We start from the raw sequence: 27,716 nt of genomic DNA on the forward strand, positions 1-27,716 counted from the left end.
GTCTTCGTCTAGCTCATCTAACGGTAGGCCCAGGAAACTGGCAGTTTCGACGGGTTGGGTCCAGAGGGAGAGAGGTGTTAGATAAGTGGGTTTGATGGGGCATGTGAAGAGGTGGTTAGTGTCGTGCGGGGTACCTTCACATGCAGGACATATGTTTAGTATGTCGGGGTCGATTCTGGATAGGTAGGAGTTTAACCTGCTACAATATCCAGAACGTAATTGTGTCAATATTACGCGGGACTCTCGAGGAAGCTGGAGCTCTTCGTCTGCGATAGGTGGTGGTTGGACTCCGATAACGGCATTCGGGGGTCGGGAGCTTAGGAAGGTGGTAAGTGTCTCCCGATGAATGTCGTTAATAGCCTGTCTGTATACTGTCTGATCCTGGAGAGGTCTGTCCGTTTTGTCCTGGATCTCGTCCACGTAGTTGAGGAAGTGTCTCCTGATGTGCCTGGGAGGTGGCTCAGGCTCGAGCAGGTGTCTGCATGGGTGAGGCCTACGGTGACACCCAAGCAGAAACTGCTTGCCGAGCATTTTGTTATGCTCCTTAACCGGGAGCATGTGCGCCTCGTCATGTAAATGGTGGATAGGGGACATCAGGAGACATCCTGTCGCGGTCCTGATGGCAGTATTCTGGTAGGTCTGAAGCTTCGTCCACTGCGTATCACTGGTTCGGAAAATCCTCGGGGGGAGGGGGGGTAAATCTTGCTCGATAACTTTGTTGTTGCTTTCGCATGCAAATGTTTCAAGTTAATCGAGTATAAAGATAGCGAGCAGAGATAAACGGTTCACTAGACAGGGCTAGTTTACTGGAGCGGCATCGCTTGGTCGGGAAAAACCCTAGTCATTCCGGTAACGTAGAACCCGCACAAGGGTTTTCAACCTGTCATTGGCCACTCTCAATATCCCTGACAAGTAGAAAGCAGGGGAATCTTATCGGCCGATAACTCTCCTCTCCCCAGTAGTGAAGACACTTGAAGCCCTCCTACTCCCACTCTTCACGAAACACCTGGCCCCAGCCCCACATCAGCATGGTTTCCGACGAGTGCACAGCACCACCACAGCACTCACCGTCATAAACGCCCAAATAAACCACGGGCATCGCCCTTGCGAGAGGACTGTCTTAGTAGCGTTGGACTTGAAGAAAACTTTCCACACTGTCAGCCATTCCACGCTACTAGATTATATTTATCAGGCGACACTCACGCCAGGGCTGAAGAGGTGGTCCGCCAACTACTTGAGTGGCCGTCACCCGCCAGTGATCTTTCGAGACCAAACATCCAAGCAGAGGAAGATCAAGCAAGGTATTCCGCAGGGTGGTGTCCTTTCCCCCTTGCTGTTCAGCTTCTCCCTATCGGAACTCCCCCAACCACCAGAGGGAGTCTCCCTGGTCTCATACGCTGACGACTGCACGGTAATGGCGTCGAGCAATGACATTGATGGCCTATGCGCCAAAGTGAACATCTACCTCAGCGATCTATCTCACTTTTTCACTGCGAGGAATCTCCAACTTTTCCCCACTAAGTCCACGGCGACCCTCTTTACCACCTATACAAAGGAGCTCAAAGTGCAACTCAAGGTAAAAGTGGATGACACACCAATTCCGAATGTTAACAATCCCAAAATTTTGGGTGTAACCGTAATCGGAGTCCAACCACCACCTACAGCACATGAAGAACTCCAGCTTCCCCGTGAGGCCCACTTAACACTGTCACAATTACTTTCTGGATATGTAGCAGGTTAAACTTCTACTTATCCAGAATTGACCCCGACATACCAAACATATGTCCGGCATGTGAAGGCACCCCGCACGACACTAACGACACTCGGTTCTACGTTACCAAAACGACGCGGATTTATATCCGGTCACTTCAGCAGCATTCCCCGTACATGTATGGAGAATGTTTATGCTGCTACAACAACAACAGCACTAACCACCTTTTCACATGCCGCTTAAAACCTACTCATCTAACACCCCTCTCCCTCTGGACTCAATCTGTCGAAACAGCATGCTTCCTGGGCCTACCTTTGGATGAGCTAGACGAAGATGACCGGTGAAATACCCGAAACTGATGGGGCTTGTATTATGCTACAACAACAACATAGCGAGCAGAGAAGTGGCGAATAGAAGGGGCCAATTTTAAGCCATATATTGTCAATATCTGCGAAGCAGTGGGCTGTCATTTTGCTTGTTTGACAGCGAATTGAACTATGCATTTCTCTTCTTTGCAAAAAGGGTTCACTCAGAATCTGGGCGTCATTCTTTCCTGTTCGATGGCAATGCCCACACTTAAAATATTGCCATCGCATACAATCAAATTTGTCGAAAACTCCTGTAAAAAGAAGAATTGAGTGTCGAGATGTTAAGTAAGATTACCTTCGACAATTTTCTTCGGCATTATAGTTGTTGCTATATGGCAACAAAATCCTATGACAGCAAATCCTACAATTACTAAAGCGATGATGATGATAATACAGTGATACCGCCTCTTATTGTCAAAAAGTCCAACTATCGCGCACATTGCCCCACAAAATGCTTTATGATGTGCTTACATGTCACGCTGGTCCTGGACAGACCAATACAAACCACTGCACGAGTTGTAGCTTATAACCACAGCCTTTTGAGAACGAAATGTTTGTCCTACAAATTTAACTTTTCCTCCACTTTTACTCAAAATTTCTAGAATTAGCAACCCAGTGCCTTACTAAAGGAGCCGATTCGTCAAGAGGAAACGATAAGGCAGCGCACTGAGCAAACCTTTTATCACGGAATCATGCAACTTCTCTACTATTAAGTATTAAACAAATTCATATTACTTTTTTTTTTTAATTATCATAATATATTTTTTATTTCACAAATTAGTACATACGATACATAAGTAAAAATTTTAACTGCCGCCCTATACCATTAACAATTTATGCGTATATATAAATATAAAATATATGTATGTGTTAATATGCAAGCGCAGTTAGTTTCTGAACTAACTCGCCTTTCATTTGACTTAAAATTTTTAATCTTTCAATTAATCTTTCACAGTTAAATAAATAAAGTTTTGTTTCTTTGCCATTGGTTCAATTAAATTTTCGAAATTTGTTAGCTCATTTACGTTAGGTACATGCGAAACACTAGTATTATGTTTCTAAGGGCGGTAACTATTGCTTTCAACCCATCGAAATGGTAGTGTTTGGGGTTTGTCAATTACATATTTAGTGTTTGCGTTTCTTGTTGATTGTTTTTAAGTAGGTACATATTTACGAGCAGTCCTTTTAAATACTTGGAGCAGTTTTTTTTTCAATTCTGATTCCACTTCTGCTAAGGTCATACTTCAACGGGTTAAAAATATTAACAGTTTATTGTTAAGACTTGATGTTTGTAGCAGCTATTAAAATATCAAATTAATGGGGAAATCGTTATTAATTAGTTACTCGGCGAAAAACTGGCTGAATGCAGTGCGACATTGAATTTAGTCATAGCTATATAGTTGTGCGCCTAAATATATGCAATATTTCGTTGTCTATCATCTACATTAGGAATTTCTTGCACGCATATTATTTTCATGAATTTAAGTATCGCGTTACAAAAATTGACAGATAATTCATATTTATTCATAAAGTCAAAGTAACATACACAACTGTTTTGACTATTGTATTCTTGAGGATGTAGAATTATAAATATTACTTTTCAATTTGCTCTAAAAATTATATTTCTGAGAAAAGTAACTTTAACATTGCCAATAATAAAAATTTCGTTTCCAGAATTTGTATTCAATTTTAAATCTCACAGAGAGTAATGTGATTAGCTTCGTGCCCGAACAAAACTTATACGCACAATCATAGATACAAATACATATATTATTTTAGACGAGAGCAAAAATAAAAAATAATTATTTTCTTTTTACATGGAAGTATATAGATTTCACATTAATACTAAAACTTTTTTCGAGGCTCTCACTTTCGATAACTGAAACAATAAAATTAAACAAAATTAATAGAATAAATCAGTGAGAAGGGAACACTATTTTGTCAGAGTGTATACGCAATTCTGGTAACAAATCGCCAGATTTCCAACTAAATTTTTTCTCTATGCTACTTGGCCATAAGCTTAGAAAATACTAGCGACATTTGGTCCAGGCTGTGAGTTTGTTGGCGTAGGCTGTGTAGGCCGATCTATGTCCTGATACGTGCGCTGTTGTGTGGTGGGAAACACAGAACCTGTTTGTAAGCTACCGCCACGTGAACTGAACTCACGATACAGTAATATAACAGTGATTGGACGTATAACTAAGTTGATGATAGAAAAAGCAACCGCCCAGCCGTCTGAAAAAATTTAGAATAGTTTTTTTTTTTATTAAATGTGTAATGGAAAAGAACAAAAAATATAATAATATAACGGAAATATGTTTACATACATATCAAGGAATTAAAAAACGATTTTTATACAACTTACTCATAAAATCGAAATATACTATTATGCATATTAAATCAAAGAATATGCTTGAAACGTTTATGACGAGCGCCTGCAAGTAAACGAAAAATTACAATGAAGGAGGGATAGATGCATGAAGTATTTTATAGTGAATTATTTTGCGAAATAATATCTAATAATATTAACGTCATAAGAATATTTACTACATGTTTATTAAGCAAACAGAAAAAGCGATGAGGTACATGGGGTTGTTGGCAACTTACATACATTTATAAAACTTGAATTCCGCCTCATGACACTAAGTACCTACTCACTTCTTTTTTTTTTTTTGGACCCTCCCTGTCAAAGCTGCAGTACGTTTCGTGGGCCCACCGATACATGAGATTGGCGATGACTCACATGACTGCACTGCGCCTAGCCTAGGCGAAGGCTGCCGAATTCCCGATGACGTGGCAGCCGCTATCATCCCTGGCATTCAATAAATCTTTTATAACAACAACTATCATTTACTCTTCACCGGTTCTACGTATCGAAATGGCGCAAGTCATTCCGCAACAAAGAGCCTATTTACACGATGACTTTTCATCCTAAATGTTTTTTCACATTATCTTTTAAAGAAGTCTTCGAAAATCTTATAAAATTTTTTTCAAATAAAACCCACAAAGAAAAAATACTTTTTTTCATTTAGTTCTTAAAAAATTGTTAGGGGTATAATTGATGTCTGCCAAGGATGTTGAGGATGTTCGAATCCGTTTAAGCCTTTGCGATTGTGAAGGTTGTACAAGTCGTTACACTACAAGAAATTGAAGGCACTAGTTAACCAATTCAGTTGCTTGACGCACTCGCAAGTGACAAGATCTGACATATTATCACACAGCACCTTTGGAATATTACGATTTATTTACCATATCCACCTATTTAAAAGTGCAAAGCAGTCAGCGAAGAAAGTATTAATAATGAAATACAAAAACGAAAAGCACTGATGATGTGTTACAGGTTTGCCAAATTTCAAAACAACAAACCAAAATGAGAGTCGGGAATTCTTCGGAAAATGGTTTGGAAAAACCTGAAACATCTGGTTGGGCTAGTAAGCGGTGTTTACAGAGCTATTTTACCGCGGCCCAAGATTCTTCAAGTAAATTTTAAAGTCAGAAAGATACATCCGAATTAGCAACTCCCATGCTACAACAACAACAACTCCAATGCTGTTCTCAAAAAGGAATTATTCTTCTACCATCTGACAACAGAGGCGCCAACCAAAAAAGACTTAGGTTGAAAGAGTCAGCTAAAGAGAATGTATGTATAAGCAGCGACAGCAACAACATCTGAAGTAAATATTAGGCTAATAAAGAATTTATTTAACAAAAGAACTAATAACATTTTTAAATTTGCAAACTTCCGCTATTATGGAAAAAATTTTTTGTAAAAGCCCACAAAAGATAAAAATGAAATACATACGAGTAAAACGGGAGGAAAATATACGACGATAATAAATATGTACATGATAATAATAGGACTATGGTTAAGTTCGTGCGGTTTTTTTTCGAAATTTGAAACTTTATTGACGTAAAATGGTTACAAATTTAATATTCAAAGTAATGTCCATCGCTTGCTACTACTTTTTCCCATCTTTCTGGCAATTCACGGATTCCCTTTGTGAAAAATTCGGTCGGTTTTGCCGCAATCCACGAATCGATCCATTTTTTGACTTCATCGTAATTACGGAAGTGCTGGTCAGCCAGGCCATGTTGCATCGATCGGAAGAGATAGTAATCGGATGGCGCAAGGTCTGGACTATACAGCGGGTGGGGTAGGACATCCCATTTGAGCGTTTCTAAGTATGTTTTGACCACTTGTGCAACATGTGGCCGAGCATTGTCATGTTGCAAAATAACTTTGTCGTGTCTATCGGCGTATTGCGGCCGTTTTTCTCGCAGTGCTCGGCTCAAACGCATCAATTGTCGTCGGTAGACATCCCCCGTAATCGTTTCATTCGGTTTCAGTAGCTCATAATACACAACACCCAGCTGGTCCCACCAGATACACAGCATAACCTTCAGGCCATGAATATTCTGCGCCGACGTCGATGTTGAAGCATGGACAGGGTATTCATACGTTGCCCGACGTTTTGGATTGTCGTAATGGACCCACTTTTCATCGCCAGTCACAATTCTATGCAAAAAACCCTTTCTTTTGTGCCGTTGAAGCAGTTGTTCGCATGCCATAAAACGGCGTTCAACGTCTCTTGGCTTCAATTCATACGGCACCCAATGGCCTACCTTTCGGATCATTCCCATGGCTTTTAAACGTTTGGAAATGGTTGATTGATCAACTCCCAAAGTTTTTGCAACCTCTTCTTGCGTTTGAGCCGGATCTTGATCGAGCAATTCCTCCAATTCGGTATCCATGAACTTTGGCGGCGCACCCTCGCGTTCTTCGTCTTCCAAGCCAAAATCACCACTTTTAAAGCGTGCAAACCACTTCTGGCACATTCGCTCAGCTAGAGCATGCTCACCATAAACTTCCACCAAGATACGATGACTTTCGGCTGCTTTTTTCTTCATATTAAAATAATGAAGAAGAATTCCCCGCAAAAACACATTAGTTGGCACGAAATTCGACATTTTCAAGTGTGGTAAAAATATTGTTGTTTACGCTTCAAATAAAAAACTTATACTGACGTTTGTGCCTTACGACAGTAGCTCTCCAATGAATGTTTGGAAATGTGGATCGATGGAATAATAATCAAGTTACGCCATCTGTTGTAAAACCGCACGAACTTATCGATAGACCTATTACTATTTTTAAACAATTTCTACAGCTTACTATTCATTTGCTTGGCGACAAGCATCTGAATGAAATAAATAAACCTGATCCAGTTGGGCAATAATTTTAAGCAAATATACGAAAAATGCAAGTTCATACTAAATATGTGCTTATGTGGTATACCTACAAATATGGGAGAAAAAACTGATTATCAACTCATTAATTAAACCAAACTCAAACACCAACGGAATGGAGTTGCTGCTTCACCCGCTACACCAGTGGCCAGCGTCGATGACGTTACTGACTTTTATATTAATGTAACTGCTATACAAGAACACATGCTTGTATACGCCTATTTATCATACCACGTCACGACGCTTACGTTTGATTTTCGAAGCTCTAGCGCAAACACACACATATACATTCGTATACGTGTATAAAATGTAGCTAATATCAAATTTGCAAATTCTAATTTTACGTGTGGTCTAGTTTATGTGGGGCGGCGGTAATCGTCAGGGGTGGCATGTAGTCAGCATATACTCGCAATTTGCTTAAATTCATTAATCTCAAAAAGAAAGTTAGAAGTGAACTCGACATTCGGCATGCACACATTCACATTTTCTTAGCAGCCTTTGGGGGGAACAGAGTACAAGGATTTTTATTACGAACATTCAAAAGCAAAGAGTGTGCAACACGCAATGTTAGCCATTTTCTTACGAATTTATAAGTAATTCCTAAAAGAACACATACAGTCGACTCTGCTTAAAAGCAATTACGTACTTTCTTATTTTGTCTTCGCGTTCAAGTTATGCGTACAGGCGTTCTCACTTGCCATTGTAGGCTGTAAAGTCATTTGCTCATATTCGGGATATGCTCTAATAACTTGTCCCCGGAGACATCATCGCACTTAATTTTGCACTTGCATTAAACAGTGTCCATACATTTTTGGGGAATGCTGCTGAAGTGACTGTTCTTGGCCTGATATAAATCTGGATCAAGAAGTAAGCATCTTAGCTTGGTACGGAAGGAAGATAGGCAAATAGACAAATCGCAGACTTATGCCATCTTAGATTAATAAGAGAGTCTGAGACACAATACACATACCTCGAATGAGGTACAGGCAAGTTTGACTATGAAAAGTGCAATTGTATCAGGATTTTATTACTGTGGCCGTAACAGACAATTTTAAGTTAAAACGTATTTTTTTTTTCATTTTTAAAAGCGTTGTACAATTGCAACTAATATATATATAAAAGGATACTAATAAGCAATTTTCATTTGAGCTTGAGTTTAAATTAAAACTGTTTTCCTAATATCAATTCGAATCCATTTCACTTAGAAGCATTTGTATTGGCATACATTTTAATTTTTCCCTCAAGAAATTTTTTCAATTATACGAATTTTCATTTAAGTTAACCATGTTGTTATTTAAGCGGAGTCCACTGTACTACCATTTACACATAGAGGTAAAAATATAGTAGGTGGTACAGGAAGGTTAGATATGGTACCACTTTTAATTTTCTTTCGCGCCATGAATACGGTCATTGACGGGGAATTGCGGAGCAAAAAAAACGAAACTACCATAGTTTGAGGGTTCAAAAGTAGAAAGATTGACCGACAACTTTAACACTGCCCATTGAACAACCGAGCTACGGCAAACAATAATAATCAATAATTTATTCATTCTAAACACGATATTCGCTTATTTTATTAGCTGTAAGTTTTTAGGAGTGAACGAAAGATTGTTTTAATATTATAAATAAAAGCTCAGACGTACAATATATGCACATACATAGTCATAAATAATAGCATACATATGTATATTCATATTATATGCAATGGTTTCAACTTTATAAAGAGTTACTTCCAAAATTCGAATAAGTTATAAGCTTATTACACGAGTATATATACATCTACAAATAAGTAAATAAATATACACATGTATCCACAAAGCAACCAGAGTATATAAAATAAGAGTACATGTATGTACATATGTAAGTATGTTAATAGTTGGAAATGTAACTCAGCAGCTGTCGTTCATTACATTATTAGTTAGCAGCTGGTTATCACTTGCACGTACATACCTAACCTGTCTTAACATGCACGTACATATGTATGCACAATAGGTACATATAACATATGTGCATATTTATATACATATGTAGGTATGTATTTTCAGTACGATTCTTTAAATGTTACGTTTGGTTTAATTTAGTGTCCAATCAAGGACAATCATACTATTACAGTTTACATCAGCGACAAATTTGTATATATATACATATGTATGCATAAGTACATAAATACATACAAACATATGTATATGTGTACTAATCGGTTATTGGCACTAAATTATAGTCGTTCTTTTAGCAAAATATTTATATGACAGAATTAACTCAGTTAATAGGTATTTTAGAAATAAGCAAATTAACAATTAAAATTTAAAAAAATATCAAGCAGCTTTTTACTGATAACTAAATTCTATCAGCATTGAGATGTAGAAGGTATTATAGAACATATTTTTTATAAAATTTTGTAAAATGTTGCTTGCAAGTAAAATAAAATATTAGCTTTGTATGAATTAGCCTATTATATTAGTCTTATAAAAACAAATAACTACATTTTTTAAGTTGTTATTTAATTATTGGTTTCTATAAGTATAGATTTTGTTCAATTTGAATACAGCAAATAAAAGTATCGTCTATATTAGGGTAATAGTTGCATATGATTTAGCCACCACTGTATGTCTGTACATACATACATACAAACATGAATATGTTTGTACATATACGAACTATCACTTTTGCATACTTACCACTTGTGCAGCTTCAATGGATTCCTTGCAATGCATTGTCCAGAACATGGCAATAATAAAGAGAAAATTGTAAAACTCATAAGCTCCATGCCCCCAAGTACCCAGCATAGCATTTGTGATGAAGAAAAAGTGCACAAAAGCGACGAGCTGTAACATTGAGAATTGAAAATGTAGTAAGTTACAGAGATAAGACTTCAGTTACATTTAAACTGGTGTTTGAAGGAAAATCCATGGAGAAGCCATTAAAATTCATCCAAGCAGTATATGTATACGCATAAGCATTAAACCATTTGATACAGTGGGAGGTAAAAAAAACGAAATTGCCTTTCAAACGCATTGAATATGCAAATGCATATGTACATATTAGATGCTTGCGGCTACGATTCATACATAGGCATCACCACAACCACTACGTTCGGAAAATACTTGCGGTCCAGGGGGTGTACTAATGTACTGCTTAACTTAACAATGTTTTCAATTCATTCCATTAATGCATTGAAAAAGCAATTGAGTCACTGCTCACCGTCAATACGATTAATTGTGAATCAAATTTAATTTAGTCGTCTAGCAGAAAGATAAGTATGAATAGTAATGTATGTAAAATATTCTGATAACGTTCTGACTGCCTACCCTTTGAGTAAGTATTGTATGGTATATAAGTAGATACTTATGTTAACTCCAGCTCGTACTAAGTATACAGAGATGCTCAAGTTCTATTTGACATTGAATTGTACATTGATAAAAATTATCGTACTTTTTGTGCTATCACAGTTTTTCGGCATCTACCAAACTTTAAATAAAATAAACAAACTAGCAGCTACATAAAGGGCATCTATATACTGTTGGGCAGCCTCCCACAATATTATTCACAAAACAGAAACGAAGCCTCCACGACATATTTTTTCATACATCCATTTGTATTGCTAGTGCCTAGTTATGGGCGTTTGTCACTAACAATTTCAATGAACATTATTACCTTAACACGCACAAATGATGATGCTAACAATTCGTTTATGTCCGCCATTCTGCTTGCTTATGTATTTGGCAATTTTTGGCCTAGTTTATCTCCCACTTTGCAATCTGTTGCTAATATTTTCGATGACGATGCTGAATTGGATGATTACGCAGTAGTCGCGAAAAGAGCAACAGCTGTTTTGTTTTGCGCCGTTATTTGGTTTTTGCTCCACTTTCGTTTTGATATCTCTCATGCGCGCGTAGAAATAATGCAAACTGTTGTTGTTATTCAATTCAGCTACAGGTGCATAATCACACTCAATACTTTTATTTTCACTTTCCCCACACAAAGCGCAGAATCAATTGTTAAGTATTTTACTGATTAGTATATGTATGTTTACAATAAAAACACAATCCGCGAATAGCACTACTACGAAACTAATCTGACATCAACACAAATATCTTTACGCGAGGAAGTCCAACGAGATTCTGAAATGTTCAGTGGATAAATGTCGTAATCAAAGCGAATCCACACAGGGTGACTTCGGTTAGCATCAGGTTTGTGTCAAAGTGCCTTCTTCTTTGTTGTTGCCATATTTGTTTGTTTACATTCCCATTGGTATTTTAACAGTCAAGCAACCAAAATGTCAAAACAAAATGTATGTAAATGTGTTATTGCTCTACCGAAATCACCTTTTATTAATTCACCTTACGCAGAATTTAGAAAAAGGGGGCATTGCCAGGCACCAAGCTCTTGCACCAGAAAAAATTTCACATATCGATTAATGTAGCCACCTAAAATAAAGCCGTGATCTATTAAGCTACATACACACCAGGCAACTGTTGCAGCAACACGGCCATGTTGCTGCAACCGTTGCTTCGTGTGTATCATTGTTTACTGCTTTTACTCGTTCAGTTCGTTGAAAACAAGCGAAGAAGAAGGTTCGTGCGGAGTAAAATAAAGTGAAAAAGGAAAAAATGGCAATTGAAAATAATGAAAATTATGTTAATTTTATTAACGAATATAAAAATTTGAGAGAGCTGTGGGATATAAGTAGTGAAAAATATAAAAATAAAAATTTTAGAAAAAAAGCATACGAACAATTAAAAAATGAATACAATAAAATTGATAAAAATTTCAAGTCCGCAAAAGAGTTTCCTGTTGCAAGATACCGTAAAGTTATTGCCAGTCTAATTTCTGCTGATATTGCCTCTCTCATTCTGCTGATCAGCCTCTCGTTCGAAAATTCGTTTTTTTTTTAAAGCCAATTTTTGGAACAAATTTTCTTTCTTTTCTTTTGTTGCATCTCTTCTTCCTCATTTTCGTACAAAAGTTCGTCAATTATAATAAGAGAAGTAATTTTACGTATTTCGTCGATCATTTAAAAAATTTTATTTTACGTATCTTCCGCTTGTACCTTTCCTGCACCACAGTTATACACAATACTGAGATTGAAGCAACGGTCGCAACGTGTTTCTTGTATATCTTGCCTCGTGTATTATATATCTAGCTTTAGAGTTTTCATGAGAGCACTTAATTGATTCCCCAAAAGCTGAAAAGCTCATTTTTACGCGTCGGTTCGATTCCCTCTAAAGCGTTCAAAGCTTCCAAATGACCACAGAAGTACAAAGTAAAGCAAAGTAAAAAAGCTGAAGATGGAATTATTGGAAATGACAAGGCTAGGTGGCGCTTATGGTATTGTTACGAATTTTCTTACGTTAAAATTCAAACAAATCTCTTACAATAACTCCTCTGAGTTTGACCACAATATTTTCAAATAAAATCACAAATAAATTAGTTTTAAAACTTTAAATGTACGCGTTCAGCTTAAGACTGAACTCGCTCTACTATTTTTCGTTTATTTCCATACAAATAAAATTTATAACTAAATGCCCAATGCCAATGCACCTCTTCTTACAAACAACTGCATTTGGAGGCTTTATATTAATTTGTGCTTTATTAGTTCCCTTGCCTTAGTTCGCTTAAGTTTTAATCTCTCAAATCATAGGATGTATTACCCAAGCCTACACTGAATTTTTACAAATATGTAATTTCTCCTACTTATGTTTGTTTTGTATCACGAAGAGAGCAGACATCAGTCTTGTCAAAATCGCAAAAAATAAGGTAACTGTTTTTAATGGCGCCACCTTAGATATGCAATTCGCCTTGCCACCTTCAGTATTCTATTCGCCTTTGTGGATGTAGTTTGTTTTTGTAATTTGATTGTTTGAATATCAAAACCACCTATTACTTTTACAAATTTTACGAATTTCAATTAGCATGTGAATTAAATACATAATTTTAACATGCATTTGGAAAAAAATAAGGAAGGACTACAAATCGGCTTTTGTTGCAACATCACCTTGTATGAATTCGCCGTGGTCAAATTGTTTCTTATCAGAAACACAAAGAGAAATCATACAAATAGTTCATTTTATAAGTGGTGAATAATTTTTGCTGAAATATAATAGTTTGCTCGCCATTTTTAAAAAATCTATCAGTTCTTAAATCGTTTTTAAAACAAACTTCTGTAATGCCAGACATTAAAATCTGTCAGCATATGCTTGATAATATCGAATACGATAGTGTAACAAACAGCGAAATTGAAAAGGTGACTGGGAAAATGGTCGACAGTGCATGTAATTGCACACCCACCGTTCTAATCGTTGCTGATAAAGCCGATCTCAACGCGGCTGCTTATTATTTGGCACAATCACTTCAATCTCCTTTTGCCATCGATGTTATTGTGACTGTACTCGTCGCTGAGTCAGTACGTACGCCTTTCCTGGAGCGCCTGCATCCACAATTGCGAGCAATTCCAAGTGAGGTAGCACCGCACATTGAACGAAATAATGCTTTAGCTTTGATAGCTAAGCACAACTGGGAGACCATTTCTGTACCAGAGTTAGGGGCGAACTCACCTGTAATAGTGTGTGATGTGACGCATGATCATTTGGGAACTGGTTACAATGGTGTTACGACACTCCATACATTCCGTACTACACAAGAGTCTATTAGCTTGTATAAAAAAGAATCGATAAAAGCAGTAAATGCGTCTATTTGGACGAGTAATCTTGCCAGCGCATACGAAATGGCATTGCAGATCCCATGCGTTAACATCTTTATTGACTGTAATAAGGTCTCTTTGGAGCCACTGGAAAACGATTGCACAACTGCGAGTAATGGAAGCTGTGCTTTGGTTAAAGGAAATTACCATTACGAAAGACTAATTCTAAAGAATGGAAGGAAAAATATTGTTTTTCCTTTTGGAACAGCTATTGCAAATTAAAAATGATATGTGAGACATGTGGACTACAATTTGTTAATTGTACTTCATGTATTATTTACTACAAACACATATATAATTTCCATTAATGTAATAAACACAATTTAAATGTAATAAACACAAATTAAACGAACCCCCTATTCTTAATTTAAAGTAATAATTTTTTGTGGACTTGGGCATATATTGAATGTAACAATCTGTTTACTCATACTTCCTAATAGCGCATACCTTAGCGCTTATATCTCCATTAAAAGTATAATGAAACTAAAGTCGAAAGACTTGATAACTAGCGTTTTCCTGTTTAGTTCTATTTTAAATTTGATTAATTATATTTGATTTTAATTATAATAAATAAATAAACCAACTTTTATTTCATTGCATAGTGGTAACTCTATATTTTAATCAGCTGTTATTGCAATTCTACTAGTTTGCCTTTCTCTTTTCTGTTGACTTTCTTGAATTCTAAACAAAAGTATTTCATGTCCATTGCATTTGTGCGAGCTTATAGCGCCGTGTATTAAGTGCATTAATTGAGTCAAATTCGTAGTTTGTGTGATTTAATAAGAGCTTAGGGTAGTGATAAGCGCAGAATGTTTCGCAAAAAAAATTCGCATGAAGCCGTTGACGTGGACAACAACGGTGATGGTTTGGTACGCAATTATGCAGCGGAAGATTGTGCTGATGACGATATAACTTTTCGCAGAGATGTAGACAATAGTCGTAGATCAGCAAGTGCAACTAATGTGTACAGTAATGAAGATAGCGACGAATTAGACACAAACGAGGGCAGTTCTGCTGATACGCCTCTCATTCGAGATATTGAAGGTTAGCACACATACATACCTAACACATACTTTCAAAAAGCTTTACTCATAACACAAAGCGCATGCGACTTAAACTACTTTTCCTTAAGGCTAATAACGTTCTTAGTTATTTCAGATGATGATACATTTCTGAAATCTCGGCATATTTTTGGACTCATGGGTTTCCTTGGTTTTGCTGTAGTTTATGCAATGCGCGTTAATTTGTCGGTTGCTATAGTTGCTATGGTAAATCAAACTGCCATTCCTCAAAGTAATTCCACAAGTGTCGATGATACTTGTCCAGTTCCGACACCAAAGAATAATACAAGACCTATGAGAGAGGGTGATTTTGTGTGGGATGAAGCTACCCAAGGTCTGGTGTTGGGTTCCTTTTTTTACGGATACGTGCTGACACAAGTGCCAGGTGGTCGTCTGGCAGAGGTTATGGGTGGAAAGCTGATTTATGGTTATGGCGTATTAATTACTGCAATTTTTACACTGCTAACGCCTATTGCCGCCTACTGGGATCTGCCAATGTTAGTACTTGTCCGAGTGCTAGAAGGCATGGGTGAAGGTGTTACCTACCCAGCGATGCACGCAATGTTAGCCCACTGGATACCACCACTAGAGCGCAACAAATTCGCTGCTATTGTATACGCGGGATCGAATATTGGCACAGTGATCTCAATGCCGTTGGCAGGCTGGCTCTGCTCTTTGGAATTTCTCGGAGGATGGCCATCGGCATTTTATATATTTGGTTTGCTTGGCATAGTATGGTTCGCATTTTGGATGTATCTCGTGTATGACAGTCCATGTAAGCATCCTCGTATATCATTAAAAGAGCGAGACTATATAGAGCGGAGTATACGATCCATGCAGCCACGTAATTATAACGAATTACTATCTGAATCTAGCATAGATGTTATACAGACAGCCGAAGAGCAGATACCGTGGCATTCAATTTTGACTTCAATACCGTTGTGGGCGATTTTAATAACTCAATGTGGTCAGAGTTGGGCTTTTTATACGCAACTGACTGAACTACCCACATATATGAGCAATATACTACATTTTGACATCCAATCAAATGCAATGCTGAATGCAATCCCCTACTTTACAAGTTGGATAGTAGGTATTTTGTGCTCAGGTTTGGCCGATTGGATGCTGGAGCGCGGTTATATTTCTCTGCTCAACTCGTATAAGTTATGGAATTCGGTAGCGTCCATTATACCATCACTGGGACTTTTAGCTACTGCCTACGTGGGCTGTAATTGGATATGGGTGACAGTGATGCTAGCAGGTGTTGGTTCCTTTGGCGGCGCAGTATATGCAGGTAATCAAATGAATCACATCGCTTTAAGTCCACGCTTCGCAGGCACAATGTATGGACTGACGAACTCAGCTGCCAACATTTGTGGCTTTCTAGCACCATATGTAATTGGACTGATTATAAATCATCATGAAACATTGGCACAATGGCGTATTGTATTTTGGTTGGCTGCTGCGGTAAACGTAGGAGGCAATTTCATATATTTAATATTCGCTAGCGCCAGTGAACAAAGTTGGTCCCGTAACCCGAGTCTAATTGCAACACAAAATATACCTTCTTAAAGGCCACAGTAGCGATTGTTGGCGCTGGAAATCTAGCGATAATGCCGTGATAAACGAAGGATGCTATTATTTCCTGAATACCTACGCAAATTTGTGATAATTTATTTTTTCCACATTAACACATGGAATTGTATGAGTTACATATAATATTTAAATGCATTAATTAAGAAACTTGGAAATTAGGCGCAACGCCTAAAAGTATTTTAAATATCTACCAATAATGTTAACAATATAAACTTTGTGTTATAATTTTATTAGATTTTTTACATTCCAATAGAATGTGAACTTTTTAAATGAGAACTTTATTTATTCTTTTAATAAAGTTGATCTATGTATACTCTTATCTACACAGGTACTTTTATAAAAATTTGCAATGAAAACTCCAAAGTATGTAATAAACGCACAAGGTACCGGGGCGATTCTTATGATATACATAGATTTAAAATAGCGTATTAGCGTATATTATTTTTTGTTTAAGGTAGTTTGGTATCGAAAATAATGAAATAACGGTAGAATAACGCATCAAAACAAAAAAAAAAAAATCTCTTCGAGGTACATAATTTAATTAAATTTCAACTCAAACCGGTTAAATCAACTCCAGTAGAATATTTTGAGTGGTTGCTTTCTACGTAATTGACTAAATTTTCGTAGTGTTCTTTTACAGGTCGGATGCAAAAGAATACAGCTTAAGTTAAGTCTAGACGTCCAAAGTCTAATTCGCTCTCTCATTCGTAACTCATTTCCCATTGCCCTTCGAATTAAGTAATTCGTCATACAAAATTTAGAGAGGGGATTACTGCATTTGTAAGTAAATCAGTCTCAAATACCTTGCGAATTGCGAACAAATTGTTGTTTCTTAATTTTCTTCGGAAATTTGTAGAAATTAGCTGACAAACTAATGTACCTTGGACAAAGCATTAGTCGCCACGGTTTACGGTATATTTTATCATTTATGATTAGTCACTAGTGACATTAAACGATAGTTGATTTCAACGATGTTTTTCGATAGGTGATGTGTAGGATATCGATACTACCGAATAATAACACTTCATTATTTTGACTTTATATGTATGTGTCTATATTTTCCATGCATCTAAATTTGTTTTTAAGAAAAATTAGCGCATCAATAGTTTTGGGCTTTAAGATTGATAGCAAGTTATTTATAACTAAACGCCCCTGTTGGAAATTCGTTCAGACTCAACTGAAGACAGGAGTATGCCACCAAATTTGCCTACTAAACTCGGCAGCGAATGTAATTACTTAAATAAAAGTATATAAACAAATAAGGAATAAGTTATATTATAACTATAACATATTCACATTTAAATTTTAATGTAGTATACCTTCATATAAATAAGAGAGTCACTATCTGGCTTGGAATACGTTCACATATAAGTAGATGATCTACTTTTTCGCGATTAACATAAAATCCGTAATTAAAAAGCGCGATTTTCCGTACAAAATTTCTCTCCCAAAATCTGAGATTATAAAATAATCCTAGATAATAATCATAATTTTGGACATACAACCCTGTGTTTTTTGTCTTATCGATAATTATTATTACGAATGCGAAGAGAAACATCAAAATGAAAACTAAATGAAATGGATGCCGGCAAAGAAAACAGGTCTGTAAACATAATTCTAATAAAATGTTTGTCAAAATTATTAATTATGGTTCAATTTTACAGAAAAAACGCGTGTCCATAAACGTTTTGTCCCCTTATTACTTATTATAAAATATAATATAGAATACCCCATGCGCATTGCTGGCATAATTTTTTGCAGTCTCAGTAAACGTCGCATACGGATTTCCTCCAACTGTTTATTATTAGCAGCCAATTGCGCAATTAGCTCTTCTCCTTGTATAATATTTTCTTCATATATTTAATAATTAAATTAAAGAAACCAAAAATACCGAAATATTCCACCAAAATAATTTCTATGAAGAAAAACCTCTCAAAGCAATATTGTCAAAGCTGATTGTTAATTTTGCAGGTCATCTGCCATTTGTGAATGGGTAGATTAATTTGGTGGATTTATAGGAGATTAATGCATATGTGAACGTATTATTGGGATGCCTGCATTTAAAAATTAAATCCAATGATAATGAAAAAACTAAACACATATGGCGCAGAGTATCGAGTCACAAAACCTTGGATAGTCGCAAAATAACACTCATTATCGATATAATCGGCGATAGCCCCACAGCTTTATTAATCACCATCACTAATTTGTCTCGCACAGGAAAGCTTCTGCTTTGATTGTAAACATCCTTTGTTTTTTATTTAAAAATTTAAAAAAATTTGTATTGAAATGGGTAGACGTAAAACAAATTTGTCCCGATCCTCAAGAAATGCACGGGCGACCGCCCTTTACAGAGCGAGAAAGGCTAAAAAAGCAATTTCTATCGAAGTGGAACCTTCACAGGATTGCCGAGCACCACAATCTAAAATTAGAGCTGCATCTGAGTTTACTTCTTATAAAGGTGATTATTACTAGTAATTATTGGTCTCATATTAATTGAATATTATATGTATGAAGATATGCAGTTCACATCTAACTGTTTAAAAACTTATTATTAAGAATGCAAAATGATAGATAAAACCATTTCCAATGGCGGCCAACCCTGAATAGATAATGACAAATGGGGAATGTTTAGTTAATTACCCACTGATTTTGGGGTGATGGGCGGAGCTGGAGCGGGCGTGGCATCGCAGGCCATTACAGAGAGGATAGTTCGAAATTCAAGAGAAGCCCCTAATCTTTCCACGAGCACTCTATAGAGCTGTTTGAAAGTGGAACATGTGAAGTTACTTAGACAAAACCCATTGAATTGAATACAATCGTGTGTTAAAATTGTTTGGATCCGATCACCCACTTAGATGCATAACCGGCAATCTATAAGTAATTAACTAAACCGTACGCTGAAAAACCTCCGGGTGTAGTTCTGTCAAAAAAATTTATAAAAACTATCTACTATTCTGAAGGAAGCGCTTCAAAGCTGTAGGTCCCGCCATTTGGAGAACAACATGAAAACGCGTACTACCCTCCAAATGACTCACTTCACCAGTAATCACTAGTGAGCCTTTTAATTTGGCCGTGTATGCCCTACAAGGAAAAGCAAAATATATAGTGTATACACTTAACACTATTCCTGTCATTTCCACGACAGTCATTTCCACGACGGTCGGTTCTACGTTACCGAAACGACCCGGATTTATTATATATCCGGCCAAGGACTGTCACTCCAGCAGCATTCACCGTATGGAAGTATGGGGAATGTTTATGCTGCTACAGCTACAACAACAACAACACTATTTCTTTTTTTTTTTTCTTGTCTTGTTATATCAAATGGTATTATATTGTTTTTTATTTTAGGAAGAAAATATGGTAAAACCCGCAAAAAATGGACAAACGAAGAGAATCAACTTTTATTGGACTATTTGTTGGAAAACAATGATATTGAAGTATTTGCTTAAAATAATAATTTAAATAACTTTTTCATATACATTCTTACTCATGAACAGAAACCTACCGCCCATCTGTACTATGCTAATTTTTTAAATAAAACCAAAATTGACGCCCACCCTAATATGATGTGTGGAAAAGTACGGCATATGAAAAAGACATACCTGATGGCCGAACAGTGGCTAAGAACAGAAGTCAACAAAGTAGATATTGACTGCCCAATAATAAAAGGTGACATTAAATTACCAACAAAATGTGTTCCCTTTTGCCTAACTTCCTCAAATGCATTTAATATTTTAGAGAAATTGCATAAAATTTGTCCATACTACAACCGGCTTTCCCAGATCTTTCCAATTAACGATTCAGACACAGCAGTCTCATATGCTGAAGGCGATTTTCGGTATAATGAAAATAAGACGGCCAAGATATTTGATGATTTTGCGGAAAGTAATTCTACGTTACCAGATGATCGATACTCCTGGAGTGAAGACCTGATGGTAAAATCAGAGATTATAGATGATGAAGCAGCTAATTTGGTAAAATCAGAGATTATCTTTGATGAAGAGGCAGCTACTGTGATAAAGTCAGAGATTATCTTTGATGAAGAAGAAGGTATTGAAAAAGCACATTGGCTGGTCCCGTAGAAACTCCAACTTTTTGTAGTAAAAAAATTACCAAGACAAACAATAAAACGAAATGAAGAAAAAATAAAGTGAGAATATGTCAAATTACGAAAACTAGAGTTAGAAATGTATGAGCATTATAAGGATAAGGAGTAGAAGGTATCCCCAGAAATTTAGCTGGAACTTACATATTTCAGTCTTCGATTTTTAAATAGAATCTTAGAAGAAATGCATCATAAATTGAAATGAGAAAGTCATAATTATACCATGGTCTGACCGAAGAATAAAACAAAATAATGGATTTTTCTTTACACATATAATAATACTAGCTTTAATCCGCGGCCCCGCTCGCGTAGGAGTAGTTTTGAGGGATTTAGGATATGTATGTATATAAAAGAATTACAAACAATAATTTCATAGAAAATAGTTTTTTATGAATAACCATAATATTACAATACCCGGCATCCGTTGCTATGCCACGTTGAATAAAATCAAAACAACCAATCAGAAAAATAGCAAGCAAAATTATTCTTATTAATTTTCTATCTCAAACCGTTTTTGAACTTTGCATTTGGGTCATAGTTGAACAGCTTATGCGGATTATGAAGTCAAGAGTGTGCTATAAATAGTGGGAAATAGGAAAAACTAAGGTTTTTTAGATTAAATTTAAGCAAATATTCGATTATTAGTGACGAATGCGAGTGGTGGCACGGCCTGGGGGCTGTGGGAAGGGAGTTCCATCATAAAAACATGCCTATAACCTTCATTGGGTGAAAATGTGATGTATAAAAATTTTTACGTCATTTGGTGTTGTCGTTTCGTAGTGATGCGCGGACAACGTACAGACATTCACCTTTATAGTATAGATTAACAAGTTTTTATCTTTGTCTATTTTTGTTATTCTATTCTTTCGTAAGAATATGTTTAGCTGATTTTTACCTTTGGGACTATAGCTCTCTACGAATCAACCAGAAATGATTGGTACCACCAAAGTCGGCATATCGGATGCTATCCAGGAAGTTTATCCAGACATACGGACAAGTGCTGAGTTTTGCAATGAGCTATCCATTCCATTATCTATTACGACTGATAAGTCTCATCTCATTCTCTTTCAAAATTTTACAGAGGCCGGCATATTCGGTAGAAGTTAGATCCGAGTTCTCTAATAATATTTTTCTAAGGCAGCAGCATTCATAATTCGTGATTCGCAATTTGTAATTTTTGAATTACGAACCCAACTAGGTATTTTGCATTACAAATTTTGAGAGCGAATTACTGCGACTAATTTCTTTCAGAAACTTACCGAAATCGGAGGTAAAACCAACACAAAGAAAAAAAACAGAATTAAACCAAATCAAAGAAGAAGGAAATAAATTCTTAGCAAAATACCAAAAAGAATAAATAAACAAATAACTTAACATTTTTTGAATTATGGAAGCAAGAAGAAATAAACACAAATTTTTCTTCATAGGGTCAAGTTAACACTCCTGGAATATACAGAGATGAAAAAAGTTCTTGGAAATAAATTTATCTATAAATAAATTGTTTTATCGGAGAGCTGTAATATATGTTTCAGGATTGGACTCAGTTTTAATTGCAGTAAGGCGACCGCCGTAGCCGAATGAGTTGGTGCGTGACTACCATTTGGAATTCAGAGAGAGCGTAGGTTCGAATCTCGGTGCAACATCAAAATTAAGAAAAAGTGTTTTCTAGTAGCGGCCGCCCCTTGGCAGGCAATAGCAAACCTCCGAGTGTATTTCTGCCATGAAAAAGCTTCTCATTAAAATATCTACCGTTCGGAGTCGGCTAGAAACTGTAGATCCCTCCATTTTGTGGAACAACATCAAGACGCACCCCATAAATAGGAGGAAGAGCTCGGCCAAGCACCCAAAAATATGCTTGAAACGACGCTAGTTGCAGTGAAATTGTAATTTGAAAAAAAAAAAACCAAATATTAAAAAAAATGTTACTGACTTACTAATAAATCTGGAAAACAGGGTAATTAGAAATAGTAATTGAGAGAGCGAATACGTAGTAAACGATGCCCTTGGAAACATATTAAAACTCTAGACCTGAGCAAACTGCACTAGAAGAATTCGCATTAGAGATATTTCTTGATATTGAAGAAGCCTACGACAATGTGTTCTCCGGGAAAAATTATTAATTCTTTATAGGTATAGGTTAGGTTGACCTGACTGGCTGAAAGCCTTCACATAGACCTATTGGTCCTGAGTGGTACCAGATGGAGCTTGACCCCTACCTTTCCATGTAGTATGCTTCTTGTAATAAGCCTGCGTCTTTTGCGAATCTAAGTAAGCTCTGAAGCTCCAACCCCAAGAGATATTCTATTCTCTCATATTGTAGAGCTCCTTAAAACTTCATTCGGGTTTTAGCTAATGCAGGGCAGAAACATAGAAAGTGTTCTAAAGTTTCCCTCTCTTCTTTATAGTTCATTGCAATTCCCATCTTCTGTGCGTGTACCGCTAACAAATTGTGGCCTGTCAGTATACCTACGATAGTTCTGCTTTCCTTACTAGACAGGGCTAGTACGAATCTGGCGTATTTATCTGCATTCTTTGTACACATGATTTTCGCGGTTTTGCAAATAGCTAGATTATTCTACCTCCTGTATTTCCAATATTTTGTTGGTGTATGCCGATGATATTGACATCAACGGCCTTCACAACCGCGCTGTTAGTTCTGCCTTCTCCAAACTGGATAAAGAGGCAATAGAGAGGGTCTGGTGGTGAGCGAGGACAAGACGAAGTACATCCTGTCTTCTAACAAACACCCGGCGAACTCGCGTATCGGCATCCACGTCACTGTTGATAGTTATAATTTCGAGGTTTTAAAAGACTTCGTTTATTTAGGGACCAGCATTAACACCGATAACAATGTCAACCTTGAAATACAACGTAGAATCTCTCTTGCCAAGAAGTGCTACTTTGTACTAAGTAGGCAACTGAGCAGTAAAGTCCTCTCTCGACGAGCAAAACTAACACTCTACAGGGCTCTTATCATGCCCGTCCTAACGTATGACGCAGAAGCTTGGACGGTGACAATATCCGATGAAGCGTCATTTGGAGTGTTTGAGAGAAAGATTCTGCGTAAGATTTTTGGACCTTTGCACTTTGGCGGCGGCGAATATCGCAGGTGATGGAACGATGAACTGTATGAGCTTTACGACGACATAGACATAGCGCAGCGAATAAAGATCCAGCGGCTACGTTGGCTTGGTCATGTCGTCCGAATGGATACAAACGTTCCGGCTCTGAAAGTATTCGATACGGTACCAGCTGGTGGTAGCAGAGGAAGAGGAAGGCCTCCTTTACGTTGGAAAGGTCAGGGGGAGAAGGACTTGGCTTCACTTGATGTGCCAAACTGGCGCCGATTAGCACAAGAAAGAAACGACTGGCGCGCTTTGTTAAACTCGGCCAAAATCGCGTAAGCGGTTATCGCGTCAATTAAGAAGAAGAAGAAGTATAGGTAGGACTTAACTTTCCTAGGGTAGACAATAACACTAGGTAGACAATAACGGACATAGAGTCCACTCTTCACTTTTTTGGAGTTTAACGGTAAATATTTCATTTCCGCTATTTCAGAATTAAGAGTACAGTCTTCCAGGCTACCACCTATGCTGGTGACTCAACCCTAATACAACCAGGGCTTGGATGAATTACTACTATAAAACGCCTTGGGTATTACAAGATATATTGGTTTCAGTCTCCTTATGGGAAAAACTAAAATTCACAATTTCTAAACTGCATCGTTAATGATGTAACTTTAATACGTTCGAACAAAATTTTGAGGAGCGGAAGGCAGACCATCATAGTTCTATGTGAAGGTTAAAATTGAGGCTACAAACCTTATATATGTGTGTAGTTCGCATGTGTGTAGTATACTTGTCCCGGTTATATCCCGGTAAACGTTCGTAGACAAGGCTAGAGTTAATAGAGTTAATCTGTGGCTTGTATACTAATTACTGGGCTATATCTTTAGCACCAACAAGAGCTCCCGAAGCCTGCCAACTTCAGGTAAGCTGCAATCACACTCAATTCATTTCAAAATAATGTCCCACTATTAGTAACAGTAAAGAAAGATGGTTTAGTATAAAAAAGCTGAGCTCTGGCTTTTTTTATCGCTCAGCTCTGGCTTAACATTTCTTTTCTCAACCTCAATCATTCGTTATCTACTCCTCCCATAGTCAAGGGGTAACTATATAACTTAACTACCGCAAGATCTCAGCGAGATCAACAGCCTCGATACAAAGTGTAAAATCCCAACAGAGTCTTATAACCGATAGCACTTGGGGCAAAAATAAGTAAAGGTTGCGGGCGTAATTTAAGTCTCTAGGTCTACCGGTGCTAAATTACGCAGCTACCATCTCGGGAATAGTAGGTTGGAGTGGACGAAGGTACAAAACTATCAGAAAACCGTACTCAGGACTCCAACGGGATGTTTCCCCCCGAGCACCATCTAAATAGTGAGTTATATATATATGGTATGCTCCATTTTCAGGAGTTTGTATACGAAGAGTTTCAGATGTCTCGCGGTATAATGATCTTCTAAATACCAGTATAACCTGATTAAACTCCCACTTATCTATAATTATAATCGACCTTTACATACTCAAGATTTGTTCGGCATGGGAAGATACCTCGCATGATGTTAACCACCTCTTTATATGCCCGCTTAACTCTACTCATCTCCCTCTCCCTCCGACACGGTCTCGTCGAAACAGCGCGTTGACTGATGTTATTACCGCTCTAAGCTGCTTCAAAAACTACAACGAAAATGTCAATGCATTTCAACCCACTCTAAAAGAAGAGGTATGTGAATCTTCGTCCCCGCTATCTATCGTACATATGACCGAGCGACTAAGATACAGGCAACAAATCAGGTTAGATGCGAAAACTTAACTTCGTACTTGAGCTTAAAACCAATTTATTTTAAAATCAGCGACGACATACACTGCAACTTTATTCATATGTACATAGGTATGCATGTATGTATGTCTTTGATCAAATGCTCTGACAATCAGATGACCCAGCAGTACATCGTACATATCTGTATCCAATATGGGATATATATGTACCTTGGTAAGCCGTCATTTTTGTACGTTGGCGGTGGTGAATATCGCAGGCGATGGAACGATAAACTGTCTGAGCTTTACGACGACGTAGACATAGCGCAGCGAATACAGATCCAGCGGCTACGTTGGCCGAGTCATGTCGTCCGAATGGATACAAACGTTCCGGCTCTGAAAGTATTCGATACGGTACCAGCTGGTGGTAGCAGAAAAAGAGGAAGGCCTCCTTTACGTTGGAAAGGTTAAGTGGAGAAGGACTCGGTTTCACTTGGTATGTCCAACTGACGCCGGTCAGCACGAAAAATGACTGGCGTGCTTTGTTAACCCTCCGATGTTCGGTGCCTTATGATGCGGTAAGTGCATCATAAGGGTCTGGCCAGACCCATACAAATAATGTAAGAAATACGGTTTTAAAAATAATTTTATTTATTTATTTGAACGGATTAGTATTAATTACGAAGAGCAATTGGGTTTACAACTATATAGTTGCATGGAATGTTCATTAAGACACATGGGACGATTACATTTGCTGCAGTTATAACGAGTTTTACGTCGCTTTTTCGAAGAAGAAGCAGCACGATGATAGCACGATGACCCTGTTGAAGCAACTTGAGCATATGATTGTTGCTGTGCTGCATCTGATGTCGATGGACAAGATTCCGGTACCTATAAGTAGCGAAATTATTTATTTTAAATTAGTAAATATGAATACATGCATACACATATCTTTATACGTGGAGATATATGTAGGTGTGTATATAATTCATACTCAACTTGATATTGAATAGATTCATTGCTTGTCTTATATGAGCAAACCTCCTACTAATGGGTTAGTCGCCCGTTTCGCTTTAAATTTATTGTAGTCCAAAATTTGATCTGGCTTGAATCCTTTCAATGGATCGGTGCTTTGACGGTAATGGGCAGTGGATAACATAATTACTGGCTTTTTCGGCTTTGCCATATACGAGCACAGAGCGATATTATTATTGTGATAACAAAATAAAGTGCTTTTAACATCACGCTTCGGGTTAAGCAATTCATGCGGAATGAAGGTCTTATTTTTTCTTACGGTACCGACGAAAGCCACTCTACAATCCATCAACATTTCTGCCAAGTTGTATGTTGAAAAAAAATTGTCAGCATAAACAGTCCTACCGCTTTCCATATAATTTTCCATCAATTTCATGACGACCCGTTCACCTTGATTCATTTCTCGCTGGCCACCTGGTGGTTTTCCGGTATAAATTATACCTTTCAAAGGGTAGTTTGAAACAGAGTCACAAATCCAGGTCACAGGAGACAGCAATAGCTTGAAAAGAGCTTTATGACACGGTGACGCTCCTCGTAGTGGCCCTTTACGAGTAAAAGTTGTAACATTGTGACAACGAGGCCTTCCAGGTGGTGGAGGATTTGAATTCCACATCTTACAATCTTTCGACCTGTATATAAGGCCCTGGGTAATAGATGTGCTGCATGATTCCATTGTGGTTGAAGCCTGAAGGGCGATAGCTTCTCTATACAAATTCTCAATATCATCATGGTTTTCATCCAGAACAGCCTCTAACTCGATTTCCTGTTCTATATCTGATGCTTCACCGAAGTCATCTTCATCTGGAAAATATTCATCATCTTCCACGTCGCCACTTGTTTCAAATGGATCGGACTCCTGTCCCATAATTTCTTCAATTTGTGCCTGAAGTCGCTGACGTTTTTCCGGACTCACATTTGCTGCACTTAGCTTACGAAGCAAATGCGTCATCACATCAACTTCATCCATATTTACTTGTTCCATTTTATTAAAAAAAAACACTTCCCACTAATTAAAAAACACGTATTCACTTTAATTTTCAAATGTCAACTAAAAAATTATCTCTGTCGCT

The 27,716-nt window shown here is 37.3% G+C and overlaps 4 protein-coding genes across 5 annotated transcripts; 3 read left to right on the forward strand and 1 right to left on the reverse strand.

Annotated features, from left to right (window-relative positions):
- Positions 1–3,293: 3,293 nt before the first annotated feature.
- On the reverse strand, positions 3,294–11,456 carry LOC129237167 (uncharacterized). The gene is made up of 4 exons (XM_054871671.1): positions 10,978–11,456; positions 10,002–10,148; positions 4,445–4,514; positions 3,294–4,314 (listed from the first exon to the last, which is right to left on the reverse strand). Exons 1-4 carry the CDS (start codon positions 11,023–11,025, stop codon positions 4,100–4,102), a joined length of 480 nt encoding a protein of 159 aa, XP_054727646.1. The 5' UTR covers positions 11,026–11,456; the 3' UTR covers positions 3,294–4,099.
- Positions 11,457–13,250: 1,794 nt separating this feature from the next.
- Positions 13,251–14,375, forward strand: LOC129237578 (uncharacterized). The gene has a single exon (XM_054872405.1). The coding sequence runs from the start codon at positions 13,490–13,492 to the stop codon at positions 14,243–14,245; it is 756 nt and encodes a 251-aa protein (XP_054728380.1). The 5' UTR covers positions 13,251–13,489; the 3' UTR covers positions 14,246–14,375.
- A 327-nt stretch (positions 14,376–14,702) lies between these two features.
- Positions 14,703–16,999, forward strand: LOC129238889 (sialin). Of its 2 annotated transcripts, none has more exons than XM_054874113.1 (2): positions 14,703–15,067; positions 15,173–16,999. In XM_054874113.1, the coding sequence occupies exons 1-2, from the start codon at positions 14,833–14,835 to the stop codon at positions 16,654–16,656; spliced, it is 1,719 nt and encodes a 572-aa protein (XP_054730088.1). In that variant the 5' UTR covers positions 14,703–14,832; the 3' UTR covers positions 16,657–16,999. The 2 variants fall into 2 exon arrangements, with proteins under 2 accessions (XP_054730088.1, XP_054730089.1); XM_054874114.1 differs by having other exon boundaries at positions 15,182–16,999.
- Positions 17,000–18,598: 1,599 nt separating this feature from the next.
- On the forward strand, positions 18,599–20,771 carry LOC129237847 (uncharacterized). Its single transcript, XM_054872801.1, has 4 exons — positions 18,599–19,141; positions 20,035–20,123; positions 20,184–20,355; positions 20,425–20,771. The coding sequence occupies exons 1-4, from the start codon at positions 18,970–18,972 to the stop codon at positions 20,766–20,768; spliced, it is 777 nt and encodes a 258-aa protein (XP_054728776.1). The 5' UTR covers positions 18,599–18,969; the 3' UTR covers positions 20,769–20,771.
- Positions 20,772–27,716: the final 6,945 nt, after the last annotated feature.

This window comes from Anastrepha obliqua, chromosome 2 (genome assembly GCF_027943255.1).
Source record: "Anastrepha obliqua isolate idAnaObli1 chromosome 2, idAnaObli1_1.0, whole genome shotgun sequence".
Taxonomy (NCBI): domain Eukaryota; kingdom Metazoa; phylum Arthropoda; class Insecta; order Diptera; family Tephritidae; genus Anastrepha; species Anastrepha obliqua.